The 17,826-nt window shown below is 39.8% G+C and overlaps 1 protein-coding gene across 1 annotated transcript in view; it reads right to left on the bottom strand.

Moving 5' to 3' along the window:
* The window catches only part of ALKBH8 (alkB homolog 8, tRNA methyltransferase), a 51,859-nt gene that overhangs the window by 28,402 nt on the left and 5,631 nt on the right, over window positions 1-17,826 (bottom strand). The window contains exons 3-7 of the mRNA XM_075490998.1: window positions 16,661-16,901; window positions 15,453-15,584; window positions 14,474-14,569; window positions 12,973-13,077; window positions 9,783-9,853 (exon numbers count right to left, since the gene is read on the bottom strand). Coding sequence (XP_075347113.1) covers window positions 9,783-9,853; window positions 12,973-13,077; window positions 14,474-14,569; window positions 15,453-15,584; window positions 16,661-16,901 — 645 coding nt within the window. The remainder of the gene's footprint in view (window positions 1-9,782; window positions 9,854-12,972; window positions 13,078-14,473; window positions 14,570-15,452; window positions 15,585-16,660; window positions 16,902-17,826) is intronic.

Raw genomic sequence — 17,826 nt, 5'->3', positions numbered from 1 at the left:
CTTGCCACAGTCTTAAAGTAGGCTCCTATGACAATAGGGATGACATCACTGGCTAATGAAATTAGATCTCTTTATTGAATTCCAGAACTGAAGTACGGCTGAAATGCAACAGCTAAAGATAACGACTTTTTAATGCCCCAGGGTTCAGCCTGTTTGCTGTTAATTTGTGGCAGACACCAGGATTCCATTTCATGTATCAAGTACTGATCTTCTAAAAATAACATGGGGAATAGAAATAACTTGCACTGATAAACCTCTCACAGAAATTTAAAATTCTTTAAAAAAAAAAATTACTAACTACTCAAACAACAATAGAGAGGTTCCTATAAAAAAAAAAAATTGAACTGTATTTCAAGAATGACAATCCAAAACCTGACTCAAAAATAATTTCAGCCGTAAAAATATTAACTGAAACGTAAATTTAAATGCTCTGTTGGTTTTCTTCTATTACAATGATTACATTTTTAACAGGAATAAATAAATGAACACCTTCATATTTAAACACTTAATTCATCCCACCACCACTGAAAAGTAGTTCATGTATCATAGTGAAGGGTACATGGGGGGAGTGAAGTGGAACAAGAAGGGGGGGGGGAGGTTTTATTTTAAAAAGAGCAATATTGTGCATCATAATCTAATTATTTTTTCAATATTTTTACTCTATCTGCATATTTCCTACCACATGAAAAACAATTGGAAATCTCTAGCAATAGCAAGACACTTTTTAAACAGTACATTTGTTTCCACTGAAAAATTCAGTATCTGTATTTGTATGTCACAGTAAAGCTGAAACAGCCAGACATCTGAGAACTAGAAATGAAATGATGCTGCCTCAGCATACAAAATAAGCACACTACAGAAACAGCAAATAGCCTGGAGACAACAGGTTCTGTTAAAACAGAATCAAGTTGGTAAAGGAATTATGCAGAAGTTTTCCTTCATTATTTAGCAGCTATGACCACAGTCAGAAAATCCCAAGCCCTACTGCAGACTTCAAACATTTTAGAAAGTGTTTCACTCACAGTAGGATTTTGGTGTGATTGCGAGAAAACTAACTAGAACTATATAAGATTCTTCATAGCATCTCTATGTATTTTTTACACATGATATTGAGTGGATTTCATTTTAAAATTCCTCCTAATTGCAATTTCTTTTGTCTCTCTTTCCACATTCACCTCGGATGCACTGCTGATGCAACTGCCCAGAGGAGTTCAAGAGACAACAAGAACAACATTCTTCCCACGTCCCCTTCTCAACACCAGCTACTCAAAGAAAACACAGGATGCTAAAACAAGCAACCAACCGTAAGGAGCCGCAGCTCTGCCTTCCCCCTCAGCAGCCAAAATAATGGACCATGCGCAAGAAAAAACTGCTACAAAGAATGGAATAAGGCAACTTCCCACTCCATCAGACCCAGGAGAAATACCCTCAGCAAGTCACAGCATATTCTGCAGATCAGATATACCACAGCAATCAAACTACAGGCTACCCTTCCTTCCTCAGCACTGAAGTAGGATTCTAGCCAATTTAGGACTTATTAGGCCTTGCATAGTGGGGAACAGCTTTATGGAAAGGCATGGTAGAAGGCAAGTTTTTCTTCTGTGGAGAGGAAGGAAGGCTGGTATGAATCCAACAAAAGGGAGACAGGAGACAAAGCTTTGCAGACCTATTTGCCCAGTATTGGCCCGGGGGTAGTAAACGTCAGACCTTGGAGGTTCACCACAGGGACAACTCATGCAAAGAGGCACCTGGAAACTGTAATGTCTCACCAAGATGAAAGGGGAGAAAAAAAAGAATATTTTTACATACAAAACTTTAAAATACAGGCTCTATCATAGCTTAGCTTTGATTTTGTTCCTCCCAAGTAGCTGAGGAGGTAGTGGAGAAGGTAAGATCTCCATGCTGTTGTCTTGTTTCTCAACAAATTACTGCCACACAGCTTCTAGAGAAATAATGTGAGTATCATTGTTCTGGGGGCAATTCTGTCCAAATGCTCTTCCCGTAGCTTCTCAGTACAAATCAGATTGGTTAGCAGATTCCTACAGCACCTGAGAAACAAATACTTGTCTGCATTAGTTATTACTAGGTATTGCAGGACAGGTTCCCTCTGAACAATTTACAAGACAGCTGGGCTTTCAAGATCCTTACAAAGGTTAAAATAACTGATCAGGTGGAAACATCAGCAGGACACATCGATATCTGTGAACAGAATCCTGTATGCAAACGGGGAAGAGACATCCAGCACAGAAATAAAAACTCAGAACAGTATGTTTACTGAATAGTCACCTTTCCAAAAAAAAGACAGTAAGATTATTATAATTATTCCCACGGAGGGCTGCAGGCTCGGTTGCTTATCTCAGAGGGCACAGTCCTACATTCAATTACCTCAACAGAAAGTTCTCCCTTGATTTTGATGGGTCTTGTATCTGATCCAAGCTCAATGACAGTACGCTGCAGTATGACATGGACAGAAACACACAGGACATATTTATAGAGAGTAAATGTAAACAGGAGAGAGATTTATGAAGCTTGATGCATTTAATTTGTGGTGCTCAGGACACCTTTCACATGGAGAAGCTCTTCAGTAGTTTTCAAAAATGAAATACCACTTTAAATGGAAAACACCAACTAAATTTGGCCTGTGATTATACATACAGTCCCTTTGGGTTTCCAGCTAAATGATACAGAAACCACTGCAAATCACTATTATTCAAGAACTGATAAAATCCATGACTGTAAGAAGGGTACAGCTAAAGCAACCTGTCTTACAGATCTGAAAAGCACACTATCGACCTTCAAGAATCCCACCAGACTCACTTGAACAAACTTCTGAACTCAGCATTAGATTGCAGTGATTAAAATTAATGTCTTCAATTTGAGTCAAGAGACATTCTGCTTCTGCCAATCTAATCTCTTTTTAAATATTGATCACTATTACTGCTATTTCACCTACTACAATCATGCTGCTAGCATGAACAGAGGAAAAACTTTGGTATTGTCACTACCAGAGTAATTCCTTAAATAGGTAAGATGCTTTCTGCCTTCCCTAAAAGAAAAATAAAGCAATGTAAGTGTAAACAGTAAATTAAACTGAACCAGCAACTAACCAAGATAAGCAAAATAAGAGTGGAACCACAAAGTTAACACAACAATATCCAGAGCCTGCCTACCTTGTTAGAGCTCATACAAGACATGAAACAGGTGCTAACTCTCAAAGGCTGGGTGCAGACTAGACTCTCTAAAGGCTTCTGATAAAATCTCTCAAGCAGTTATTACAGAAACAGCTGCTGCTATAGCAGCTACAGATTTCTGTTTGTTAACCAAGACAGCTTAGAAATAGATCAACAGATAAGAAGCAAAAGTGCAGGGAAAAAATGGTCAATTATCAGCCTGAGAGATGAGTAATAGCAGCGTACCTCATTCTATCAGTTCTAGGATGACCATCGGTCATACAAATTTCAAAACATCTGGTGGAGTTTCTTTGTAACATTGCTCTGCTTTCAAGGCTTAAGAGAGTCACAGCTTTTCTTTATAGATCAAAGCACTTAATATCTGCAGGCTAAGACATGATGAATATGTGTTCAGAGGGCAAGGATGATCCACACACGGCCCCCCTGTTTAACCTTGAGCCACAAATCTGACTCAAAACCCTGAAGCTTCCTTTTCTCAGACGTTAGATCAGGGGCCTAGCCAGAGGACCACAGCTGTTCACAGTGTTTATACCAGCCTTCTGCCAGGCCAAGGCACAGGTATAGGAAGCAGGGTAAGGCACTTAAGGAGGAAAAGCAGAAGCTAAGGAGAAGAGAATGACAAGCCTGGGGCTTCCACATCAGGGCTAGATATTAGGAAAATGGGACAGAACAACATAAATCATAGTATAGTGCCAACACAACACACTCTTCAGGAAAACTATGACTATGCTTTACCTTCTGGCATGGGGCAGTGGGTGTCTCACAGCAGTCTTGGACAGAACGGGGCAGAGCTGCTGAGGAGGGACTGCAGGGTATCGCTAGCTATTTATTGGGGGTAACATCTGCAGCCAGGAAGGAAAAACTCTTTTATGGGTTGGATACTCTCATAGCACTACTTAGCTCATTATAGAAACGCTACCTCTGTATTTCTAATATTCTAATGAATCAAGGCTTACATGACAGCATGTAAAATAACAAATTAGGAAAAGTGGAAAAACAGAAATCTCAATATTGATCAAGCTCCTGCTGCAAACCTACAAAAGGAAATTTGACACAGGCTTTAACTAGGATTTTTTGAGACAGCTACAAACTTGGCCAGGCTCCTAAGATGGAATACTGTAAAATTACGTATCTTTAGAGACACCAAATGGAGGCATTGAAAATAACACCTAACTCAAATGAAAACAGAAAATTCTCAACAGAAAGGACTGTTGCCTGTTTTGCAGTACTTTGTTCAAATTCATGGACACAGGACACATGGTTTGCCATTAAGCCTGATAAAAATCACTATGAACTAAGTTTACCCCATTGCCTTTCTTCTCCTACTATGACAGCTTCTGAATTAAAGAAACTTGTATTCAATAACACAATATTGAAATGTATATTCATTAATATTTTCAGTGTATCAGCTCCTATAAAGAAAGGGTGAATGTGGTGATTTATAAAATGCCATTACAAGCCCACAGGATATTCTGGAAATCTCACTTTATTCTGCAGTTTTCCAGGAGATGCCAAAGAAACAGGTCAAAAACAGAGAAGTGATTAGCCTGAGACCCTCACTTCTCCTGGAGTATTATGGGACAAGACACATCCCATGTCTCACTGCTTTGCCCTCAAACTATTTAGTGGTTTTTATAAGCTAGGCAGAAGTACAAAGTAATAGTGAGATTTTTCCTCCTTCAAATCAAGTTTAATCTGTCTTGTAAACTCCCCAAGACTCAACGAATTGCATCAACTAGAACAAAACTGAGCCTCTTGGTTTCTCTGTGCCTCTTGACAAAGCTGTTCCATGTGACTGAGACAGGAAAGAGACTCTCACACCTACATTTCCACCTCATTTCATACAACCTTAAGAACTGGGATTGCTATAGGTTATCTGATGCAAGATAAATGCAGTGTTGTAAAGAATCATGCCCTTATTTTCTTCTCAAGAGTGTTTGTTCGTATTTAAAAATCAACATATATGCCACATGCCAATAACCATTGCTTTTTCAACATAAATATCAAGTGTACAGAAAAAAATTAGACTTACAATACCACCTCTAACAAAATAGTACAAAGTGCTTTGTTACTGGATAAACTCATTAGCCACTGAGGAAACACTGATTCTCAATAATGTGATTTAGGCTGCAAGGTATCACTGAAGATGGCAGTGGCACAAAGCGCAGTTAGATACACAGGAGTGGTGTACCCTAGGGGTTGATACTGGGGCTAACACTGTTTAACATCTTCATTAATGACCTGGACAATGGGGCAGAGTGCACCCTCAGCAAGTTTACAGACAATACAAAACCAGGAAGAGCAGCTGATACACCAGATGGTTGTGCCGTCATTCACGGGGACCTGGACAGGCTGGAGAAATAGTGCCAACAGGAACTTCATGAAGTTCAACAAAGGGAAGTACAAAGTCCTGCACCTGGTCAGGAATAACCCCATGTATCACTACACACTGGGGGTGATCATCTAGAAAGCATCTTTGCCAAAAAGGACCTTGGGGTCCTGGTGGACAAGAAGTTGAACCTGAGCCACCAATGTACTCTTGCAGAAGAAAAGGCCAACAGTCTCCTGGGTTACATTAGGAAGAGCACTGCCAGCAGGTCAAGGGAGGTGATGTTTCCTCTCTACTCAGCACTGGTGAGGAAGCATCTAGAGTACTGTGTCCAGTAGTGGGACTGAGCTTCCCACTATAAGAAAGATATGGACTTACTGGAGCAAGTCCAGCACAGGGCCATGAAGATGATTAAGGAGTATCTTTATATGAGGAGATGCTGAGAGAGCTGGGACTTATCAGCTTGGAGAAGAGATGGCTCAGGCTCAGATAAGATGGCTCTTATCAATGTGTATAAATACTTGATGGGAGGGAATGAAGAAGAGGGAGCCAGACTCATCCTACTAGTGTCCACCAACAGGACAAGAGACAACGGGCACAATTTAAAACCCATGTGATTCTATCTGAACACAAGAAAACAGGTTTTTTTTACTGCGAGAGAGGTCAAACACTGGAACAGGTTGCTCAGAGAGGTTCTGGAGTCTCCATCTGCAGAGACATTGGAAACACAACTGGACACAGTCTTGGACAACCTGCTTTAGCTGACCCTGCTTGAGCAGGGGCCTTGGACTAGATGACCTCAAGAGGTCCCTTCCAACCTGAACAATTCTGTGGTTCTGTGAAGACAATACAAGAAGTTTGAGAACCTATGCCAATAGCTAAGGCACTAGGCTAGGAAGGCACTTGTGTTTAGTCCCCTGCTCTGCCACAGACTTCTTTTTCATAAGCCAAAGCATTTATTTTAGTTACTAGTTACTAGAATTTGCCTAACTCAGATCCTGGAAGGAAAGCGTACCAACAATCAAAAGAAAAGCTCTTTCCATGACTTAGTGTAAGAATAAACTATACGAGACATTCTGGTTTTTTTCTTCCGCCGACGTGTCTGGTTCGCCAGCTCCCAAAATAGGATACAGAACCCGTTGGGCTGCAAGGTTATTTCTTTATGGCACATTGTATTTAAAGGTGCACATTTACTGTTGATGAGAAAAGAGAAAGGACAAGACATATGACTTTGTTTATGTATGTTTTCCATTATGGTGCAGCCTAGTTTATTCAGGTGAAAAAAAAAATAGTCACACTACAGAGAGAAGAAGAGACAGATACCAAAGTTCACTGCTGTATATGCAACTCCAATTATTTACTATTCGAGTGTGTAAATTTTGTACATGGCAAGCTTTAATAGGAATAGAGTAGGGGGCTTCACTCCTAAAATAGCTAACTTGCATATCACTGCAACTGATATTTACATTTTAAAATCAGATGAAGAGCTAAGTGCACAAAAACACACTAAAGATATCATAAGAAGTTATAAGAGCACCAGAAAGAAAAGCCATTAAATAATGTGGCTTTTCATGGACCACTGGCTTGTTTTACTACATGTGTGCTTTGATTGTCTGCACCACAAATGTGCATTAATGGCACATTAAGAAAAGGCACTGAAACTTGGGAGCTATCTAACAGACTGTATCCAATGCCTATGCCTGAAATATCTAGAAATGGCCCAAGTCTAGCTGTTTCCCTGATTGAAATGTACACATTCCAGTTTTTAACAGCATCATAACGCTCCAGGCAGACCACCCCGGAAAGATTTGTATTTCTCAGGTGATTAAAATCACTCTGCTTCTGGCCATCTCTGAGACCATCACAAAGGTGTGCTGTAATACAATCATCTAGAAATGCACTGCCTATGGTGCCTCATCAATGAAGTAACAGCGTCTGTGCCAGAGTCAGCCTTTTAAATAGAAATGGAAAGGGTAAGAAAGCCTGGGGCTGCAGTCTGAGGCAGAACATGTGAAATTACAGCACCAATATGGGTTTTATAAAATAAACTAGACTAACTTTTTTTATTTACAAGGTCAACATAGAAACAGCTGTAAGCTGGGGTCATCTAGCATTGCTGTGCTGCTCTGAATGCTCACCATGTATTAGAAAAATTAAACTAAGGATGGACAAGATGCACAGAAGATCAATTAGAGCCCTTTTCCTAGAGGAACTGCATGAAAGGAATGGACATTCCCATGTGCTACCTAGCATGGAGGTGTTGGCACTGTTAAAGAAAACACTGCAGTTGAACAGAGGAGAACACACTATCTCTGAGAAAAGGCTAAGTGCAGAAGCCACATGAGGAAGTAGCCCCAAGACTGGGAGATTCCAAAACAAAAGTAGTAAGGACTATACTGCCACTGTGTGTACCACCCTCACGACTAACCCCAGACATGCCTACTCGAGTGGATGCTTTTGTGAGTGGTGGACAAATACCTCCAGGGTCAGGCTGAGAGGACTGGCAACACCGACACCCCCTTTTCAAGCAACCAAGAACATAGATGTACCACTGCCACACGTGTTAATGAAAAAGCTATCCTTCCTTAGACTCACCCCTAGTCCCAGGAGCTCCACATCCACTACACAGCTTGCAAGAAGAAAAGAGGAAGTCGATGTTAAAACCCAGACTAAAGATTAAAAAAATGTGAGTACTCAGAATATCCAGCCATGTTCCTCTCTCTGCCTAGAGAGCAAGACAAACCAAGAGCAATAATCAAAGTTGTTGTTTTGTAACAGGGGAACACTCTCAGTAATACAGGTACAACTCTATAGGCACACACATCTGTGTCATCTACATACCACTGCCAGAAAAAACAAGTAGCAGATTAGATCATTCTCATACAGCATTGATAGCTTTCCAATGGAAAGATTCAAAAGTCAAACCTTTATTACCCACTGCAATAACCCGTTCTTAGCTTTGTTAAGCTTCTAATTATCCAGTACCATGGGAATACACAGCAACACATGCAACTTCTCTGTCACAAAAAGCCCAAGACAGCAATGGAAACAGGCCTTGCAGATGTGTAGAACACACTCAAGAAATGCATAGGAAGATGGGAAGGCCAAGTAGCAAAGACTTGCTGCAGTAGAGCTTAAGGCAGAGAAAGTAACACTAAATTTGTGAAACATGCATGGGCACAGATGCAGCAGATGAATCCAAATAGAGTAAAAGTAAAGACACCAATTAGAGCACTGAAACTAGATGACATGCACTGTTTTCAGCCTACTCTTGATATGTTACATGATTTCGTGCTAGTCCACTGTTCTTCCATTTCATCCTATCACTTGTTACCTGGGAGAAGAGACTGACACCCACCTCTCTACAACCTCCTTTCAGGTAGCTGTAGAGAGCAAGAAGGTCTCCCCTCAGCCTCCGCTTCTCCAGGCTAAACAACCCCAGTTCCCTCAGCCGCTCCTCATAAGACTTGTGCTCTAGACCCTTCACCAGCTTCGTTGCCCTTCTTTGGACACGCTCCAGCACCTCAATGTCTCTCTTGTAGTGGGGGGCCCAAAACCGAACACAGGATTTGAGGTGCGGCCTCACCAGTGCCGAGTACAGGGGCACGATCACTTCCCTAGTCCTGCTGGCCACGCTATTTCTGGTACAAGCCAGGACGCTGTTGGCTTTCTTGGCCACCTGCGCACACTGCTGGATCATATTCAGGCGGCTGTCAACCAACACCCCCAGGTCCTTCTCTGCTGGGCAGCTTTCCAGCCACTCTTCCCCAAGCCTGTAGCGTTGCATGGGGTTGTTGTGGCCCAAATGTAGGACCTTGCACTTAGCCTTATTGAACTCCATACAATTGACCTCGGCCCATCCATCCAGCCTGTCCAGGTCCCTCTGTAGAGCCTTCCTACCCTCCAGCAGATCAACACTCCCACACAACTTGGTGTAATCTGCAAACTTACTGAGAGTGCACTCGATCCCTTCATCCAGATCATTGATAAAGATATGAAACAGGACTGACCCCAACACAGAGCCCTGGGGAACACCACTTGTGACGGGCCGCCAACTGGAGTAAACTCCATTCACCACCACTCTTTGGGCCCGGCCATCCAGCCAGTTCTTTAAACCTTTCTTATTACCTTACATGCTTGATATTAAACTCGGAAGGGTGTGAACAGACACCATGGAAAATCAAACTAACTTGTATTAAACAATATAAAAACGAAAGTTCTCGGTAAAGCATCATCAAAACACATACAAACATTAAGTTTACCTCAGCTCCTAAACTGAGAGAGATTATTTCATCTTCAAAAGCAGAATGTGTATCAATATGAGGAGGAATCCCTGCACAAGAAAAAACAAAAAAAGTCAGTATAATAATAATAGAGTGGTATCTCTGTTAGCAAGCTCTATATCCATGGATGTCCATGTAGAAAACTGGGATGTATGCTTGAATAAACAAAACTTATCATAAAGGAGGCAGTTACCTTCCAAAAGAATTCAGGACAATTGTCTGATTTACACGCCTAGATTAGATGCACACAGTTAACACAAGTGTCCTGTATAATCAGTGGAAATATCTAGAAGACAGTTCAGATTACCCAAAGGCCTCACTCACGCTCTGAAGACTCCAAATGCTCTCCTTGCTGCAGAGAGCACTTGAAATAACTATGTTCTCCTGTTAGGCAGCTTAGCACTTAGCACTAACAGTTATGCTACGTTAGGCGATTATGGGCCTTAGTTCATCCATGATCATGTATTTCTCCCTCACTTTCTTCACAGAGAAGGAGTCATCCTAAATACTCCCTCCATTGCTAAGCAAATGACTGTGCTAAGGGTCTCAGCTTCAGAATTAGGCCCTACTACCATGAACACAGGCACTGTCAGGGTCAAACCCTGCCTCTGTTTTGCAGTTCCCAGTAGAACTCCACACACCATTGCTAGGCTAACCCCTGGGTAGTTGTATGAGTAGCCACACATAGTTGAGACTTGCCAAAGGGACAGCAATATTTTTTTTTTCTTTCAGATCTGCTAATCAGAAAGAAACTGCCATTCCCTGCAGCTTGTGCCACACATTTTAACATCAAGTGCTGAAACAGCAGTGTGCATGCCACAGCAAGATCTCACCGCATGGTGGGGAACTGCAGCCATCAGTGGAGCAAGGCCAGCAGACAGCTCGGGAGAAATTAAACTATGCCTTCCTTTGACACCGTAGCAGGCCCAGACAGATAGAGTAACTCCTATGTGATCCAAACCAAAACAGTTATATTTTCTTATTAAAAGCTCTACCCACATTCATTTTGGACACTATCAAATATCTGAGCTGAAAACATTTTTTTCCTAACAGTGTCAGTCAGCCCTATAAAGTATCCTTCTTATATGCCAGATTTTACCTCCAGATGTAAGTATTCTGAATTCCATTAGTTTCAGTGAAAGCAATACAAGTGTTTTATGAGGCCAATATTTAATGATAGAAAATCAGCGAGACTTGAAAACCAAGGACACATATCTGTGTTTGCTCATAACTTTGCCTCAGTATAAAGCACTGAAACTCTGCCTTCAGATGCACACTGAAATCAGTGTGATTCACTGTGCAACAGGAGAACGCTGACTGCTCTCTTCAGCATCATGCAGACAATTCAGTCAAGGCCACATTGACCTACTTACCTGCTGTTCATACTCCATATACGCAGCACATAGTAAGAGACAGTCACCTAAGCATTAAAAGTGGATGGTGACTTTCTTATATAAATCTGCAACTTTAAACATTGTTAGGACCCTGTACGAAAAAAGTGTCCTCAAAAAGGAATTAATTTAATGTGTCTTAAGTGTGTCCCCTACAGCTTAGGTACCCGAAGTCTTCAGTCACTTTTTGAAATCTCAATCTCCAGTGACAATCTGGCTCGGAACACAGATACTAAAAGTATTCATCTGACTGCACTCTGTGCTCATTCATATCTTAACAATTTGCACTTAAGAAAGGGTATTTTGCTTTGGGTTTTGTTTTGTTTTTGGGTTTGTTTTTTTTTTTTTTTTTTTTTTAAAAAAACCTGCTTCTATTCTTGATAGACATCTACAATTCTAACTAATCTCCTCTGATGTCCCAGCCAGAAGTACATGACTATCAATTTAACAGATTGTCAGATACATAAAAAAATAAGATCAGCTTTTCGGACCCCTGTTTGGCAGACACTGTATTAGCTGTCAGATGTTAATTCTGAAAGAAAAGCTGTTGTCTTTTCTTCCTAAGGACAAATGAGATATCCACTCCGCAAAGGAAGCCAGACACTTAGCCTTGATGATGACCTTAGCAAAAAGCACAGCACATTATTTATTCCCTAGAGGTGTGATTAGAAGCAAATTTCTCTTCAGAGGTCTCCTGTTTGGGAAAAATTACAGAAATAGAATAATTTCATATTCCTTAGATATGGGAACACTGCTTGCATCATACTTAAGAGTCCATATATCACACATATTAACCTTATATCGTATGTACTAACAGCAAGAGCTGTTTCCTGGAGACTGTATGCACAGTACAAGGAGCAAGAAGAGTTTGGAGTGAAAAAATGCACTTGAGTACAAAACCAAATATGATGTTTATTCCTGTATCTTTTTATGTTTAGTTTCCATGTTACGGCCTTGGACTCCGAAACACCATCCATTTCCCTAACAGTAGTATCAAGAAATGTACTTCTAAACACAAGCTCCCAGGTTCAGAAACCAGTATGAAGACTTTAGTTTCGATTCAAAGCATTCCTGATCACAGAGGAAATACACTAAGCAGGTGCTTAAATCCTGCCCCTACACCATGTCACATTTAGAAGCTATTCCCTTCTGATTTTCAGTTAAGTTTTACTGGTTTGGCTGGGATAAAGTTAGTTTTCTTCACAGTAGCTTGTATGGTGTTATGTTTTGGATTTGCGATGAAAACAGTGTTGAAAACACAGGTATGTTTTAGTTATTGCTGAACAGTGCTTACATAGCAACGTCCTTTCTGGTTCTCATGCTTCTCTGCCAGCAAGTCAGCCAGGGGTACACAAGAAGTTGGGAGGGGACACAGCTGGGACAGCTGACTAGCTGACCAAAGGGATATTCCATACCATATGACATTGTGCTCAGCAATAAAACTAGGGGGGAGTTTTACCAGGGATGCCACTGCTCAGGGACAGGGTGGGCATCAGTCGGCTGGTAGTGAGCAATTGTTTGGGGGTGTTTTTTTTTTGCATCGCTTGTTTTTCTTTGTTTTGTTTTCCTTTTCTTTTTTTCCTCTCCTTTTCTTTTAACTTATTAAACCGTCTTTTTCTCAACCCATGAGTTTTCTCACTTTTATCCTTCTGATTCTCTCCCCTATCTCAATAAGGGGGAGTGAGCAAGTGGCTGTTTAGGTGCTTAGTTGCCTACCAGGGTTAAATCACAATATGAGGTAAAGAGCTTCAAAATTTCTGAAGGACAAATAAACTTACCTTGTCCAGGTTCATACTGATTTACAGTCAGTTGATCAGGTTTATGTTTGATATATCCCTGCTTCAAGCACTTCTCTAAGAATAGGTCGCAAATTTCAGGAAGACCTAGTTATAAAAGCAAAACAGGATAGCTCTTTACATTTTCATCCTTTCTTTTTACAATAAATATAGTAACTGGACAAAATACATAGAAACAGCTTTATAGATACATAAGGCCATCTTTAATAATGATCACTCTGCATTTGCTGTAACACACACATCAGAACTGAGGGCCTGGTCTGCAAGTCCAATATGTTTATAACATCTCACAATTAGAAAGGCTATTCCTCCAAAGCCTCTGCAATCAGAAGCAGATCAGGTCCCCTCCTTACAAATGCAAACTGCACTATCTGCACATAAATAAAAATCATATCAAGTCAGAGGCAAAGTTTCCACCAACTGCAGTAAAAAAGTTGCAGTCAAGAAGCAAAATTATGCAGAAAGTCAGAAGTTGTGCAGAGAGCTCTCTAAAAAATTTACCCCCTAAAAATCTGTTATGGAATTAGATTAAATATCACCAAAAAAATCTGCTGAAGATAAACTGGTTTTGAAACAGGAATGAAAGTTACAGTCCTTCACTGAATCTTTGGTTTGCTATTTTACCTGAGGACTTCACTGTAAAATTCTACTGGGAGTTTACACCCACAAACATGGTAGTAACAGCCCTTCATAAATCTATTGATTTTTAGTTTTTAATTGTTCTCCCGCAATGAAGTGCTTATGATTTTCTCACACAAAATATTCTAGCTGTGAGACTAGAAAACAGCTCAACTATCAATGCTTTTATGATTATATAGCTTCAGTGTTAAAACCACAATGTAACCAGAATCCTCCTGTTAGAAGCTATATCCACCCCAGTACACATCCATCATCTTAAACACCTTCAAGTTTTATAGGAATTTAACTCCCCTATTCTACTATTTTTAAATCTAAGACTATAAGATGACTCACTCGCTTGGCTCTGACTCACAGCTCTCAACTCCAAATAAGAGTTACTCAAACCTTTTCAAAATTGCTTTCACTCCAAAGGAAATTTTATTTTGGTGTGCATCCAGCAAGCTTCAAGCTGGTCAAGATAAATATACACAGTAATATACATCACAATCCCCAAACAAATGAATATGCGATTTGTTTCATGAAACAATTATGTGTTACAACAGCTAAAAAAGAATGACAAGTACTATCTCAAAAGCCTTATTTGACTGGACCTCAGACGGCAGCAACCCCTGGCTACAAGTGACTGGAAAACAAGCTTCAAGCACTCACAGTAATTTGGAATGGATCCCATTCAAAAGTACTGTTCAGTGTGTGCTTAAGATACAGTGAAGGCTGTCCTTTCATTAGAATCTCACCTGTCCTTTAATTAGAATCTCACATCCATATCTCAGTGAGGCTTAAAGGCTCTATATAATGGTTCAAACATCAGTGAAAAGTAAGTATAATTTAATAGGTAAGTCCTCACCTCCAGGTAAAGGTTTGTCTTTATCAACATTGTTGTTACCATAGCAAAACTCATATCCAAAATGTTTTACTCTTCTATGCTTTAAAGTCTTCTGGGCTGTAAAAACACACAAGTTTAAAGTAAGATTAGACTACATAAAACAGTATGGGCAATTTGCTATGCTTCCCTATTCCATCTGACCTATTAAACCTAAACATTCTTTAATTAACAGTAGAAACAATGTGTGTGACCCTTGCTCTTCATGGCACACACTTCTGCCTTACTACCTTTTGTATTTGCATCAAGCATCACATTCACGACTGTCTGAAATCAAACTGATGGTGTTTTTGTACATGCAAGAAGTAGAGAGTACCAATTTTCTTGAGCCATGTTTAATGCATCTTTATTCTTGCCCTGATTTCTGAACTTGCACTTGATTAATATCCTATGGATACAGCAGGATCCTTCACTTTCACCAATTACCAAGTTACATGTTAGGTAAGGTCAATATAACCCTTTGTGTTGTTCCAAGGCACAAAATTTACACAGAAACCCTGACGTTAATTCCAAGAATAATTAATTTATGAAGAGACTTAACTCCAGAGCTCAAGTGAAAGCACAAAAAGTGTCCGGAACGTGTGTCTGACTGACTTCTTTTTGACTTAAGAGAAGACACAGCTCCTCAGTTGGACATCAAATTACAAGGGTAACCTACACAGAACAGTCTTGTGCTTGGCATAAGACACCTAAAACAGACTTTAGTTGCTTCCGGATGCAGGAATATTATTCAAGTAAATCCATACCAGCATATCAATTCAGACCACTTGCCCCCAGGAGTTTATCACTTGCAATATAAGACCCAATTTCTAAAATACTAAGAACAAATACACAATGATTTCAAACAATACGTTTACCAAGATGTAGACTTCTTGTAAACTGAAACTGTAGGAAAAAACAGCATAAAAGTATGGAAGGTCTGGATTTCTATGGTTTTGCCCACCGTTTTGAGTATCTTCATCTCCTATCCAGTCAATACTTTCCAACATCCTCCTTTCTTCCTCTGGAGAAATAATCTTTTCAATGACCATTAGGCCTGGAGGCAAGCTTGTAGGAATAGCATTCTGCCAGAAAACTAGGGTGTATGGAAAAAGAGAATACTGTCACTGTTTAGAGAAAATAAAACCATGTGTTCCCTATAGGGATATTTACTATGTATGAGAATATAGTATAGCTGTAGAAATATTTACTTTAATGATACAATGGAGCCCTCATTGGGGTCTTATTTGCTGAATGAATGATCCCTTTTCGGCATGGCAAAACAGGATAAGGCCCAAATTTTGCATCATGCAAAGTACTTTCTAAAAATTTTACTGCATAACACGAACAAGACTCCACACTATTCAAACACAAAATCACTTGTGATTTTCCTGTCAAAATAATGGTAAAAAGAATTTCCCAATCACTTCAGGTTTCTACCTGCATTTCACTTTAATTTTCTAGAACTTTGGTGATTTACCAAATCACCAGATTAGTCTGTCCAGAGAAGCAGTCTGTAATCAAATATGGAGGAGTATAATGCAATAGCTAGGTGAACACAAAATGTTGGTGATGTAAGGACATTCAGTTTGCTATCCTAATAGCTTAAAAAGCTATTCGCTGGCAAGATGTACAGACCAACACCAGGAACCCTTTTCATTAGACACTACAAAAGTTCACAGAAAGAGCAACAGTTCTTGTACTAAATAGCTTATAGCTATTAGCTTAGCTATAGCTTAGCCATAAAAAAAGCCTGGAGAGAAGGGGAGAAAAAAGCCAGAAATCTTATTGTGCCTATTTCCCTTCTTGGAGTTGAGATAGAGATCACAAGACTAAGGTCACACAAGAAATCCAATGAACTGTCCAGAGATTTCCTGGGTCCCAGTTTAGCTCCTTAATCACAAAACCTTCATGTGCAGTACTGAATGGTCTGGAAACTACCTAAATCCTTTTTCCTTTTGCCTCCAAGTAAAGGAGTTCAAATTTGAGTATCCTATCATGAAATACAAGGACCAAAGATTATTTTATGTCCTGAATCTTAGATTCTGGCTTTCATTCTCTGTTTCTTACAAAGACTAGTGTGCTTTTATCTATATTTACAACCTAGGAAGTAAAAGCAAAGGAAAGCAGTGTGCAGGAAGCTGGATATATAGGAAAGCAGAAAAATTATACCTTTTTCTACAAAATTAGTATACAGAACAATGTTTTGGCCAAAGTCTTCCAGTGTTACTTCTTTTCCATTAAGGGCATCAAAGGCTTTTTTGGCTTCTTCTGTTGTCCCATATTTCACAAATGAATATGGTTTATTCGGTGGCATTAAGAGTGTTTCCACCAATCCGTGCTCTTCTACTATCCTGAGCAGTTGGTGTCTACTCATCCCATTACCAAGACCAGCATTGGCAATAACCAGGCTCTAATTGAAGAGGAATTAAAAAAATAGAGAATTAGTGATTACTGTTGGTTCATTTAAAACTAACACCCTACCAAGAGAGCAGCTCTATAAAGAAAAATTAAGTAAGTCTATGAGTACTCTTTTATGTATTCTATACAAGATATTTACATTTCTATGAGCTTGGCATATGAGGCTAAGGCAACCTTTGTTTGCCCAGCACATATTCTGGCAGAAAAGCCTGCAATCTCTACCAGAGATACCTCCTCCATTAATGTGTGTAGTTACTATTACAAGAGCACTTAAGCTTTGAACTGGCATGTGTGTGTCAAGTGTACTGCAGGCAAACGGTGACACTGGCATGCATAATTTTGGAGGTTTCCAAAATGGAAATTTTCCAGAGACCTGCTACCACTAACAAAAACAAACAGAAAAACCTTTGAAGACTGTGATTCCTTTTAAGAAAGGTTTTCTCATCTTTGCTAAGGAGCCTCTCCAAGCACAGAGAGATTGATATTCCCAGTCCTACCTCATGTCCCCAATACATCAGGTTCACCAAAAAAACCCAGCAGCCTCTAGAAACAGAGCATCTAGTTCTGCTCCAGCACTCTTATCTGAAAATTCTCCCTCTTATTTTTATAAACAAAAGGGATTTATGTCCCATTCTTAGTTAACACAGATTACTTCATGCACAATGCCCAATTGCTTAATTCTACACTTTCATAGTGATTTATGTCCAAAATGATCAAGGAGTATGCAGTTTGAGAGGACTGTTCCTGGTTTGCCAAACGTTAGAAGAAACAACAAAACAGCACTTTTCAAAGGACTATTTTTCAAGAAATAACCTTTGAAAATACATAGGCCTTTTCAAAATAAATGAACAAGTTCTTTTGACATCTAAACAGCTATATGCCATAACTGGATGTTCAAACTAATCATGGTGGCTGAA

Source organism: Mycteria americana, chromosome 1 (assembly GCF_035582795.1).
Source record: "Mycteria americana isolate JAX WOST 10 ecotype Jacksonville Zoo and Gardens chromosome 1, USCA_MyAme_1.0, whole genome shotgun sequence".
NCBI lineage: Eukaryota > Metazoa > Chordata > Aves > Ciconiiformes > Ciconiidae > Mycteria > Mycteria americana.
This window is presented reverse-complemented; position numbering and strand designations above follow the sequence as displayed.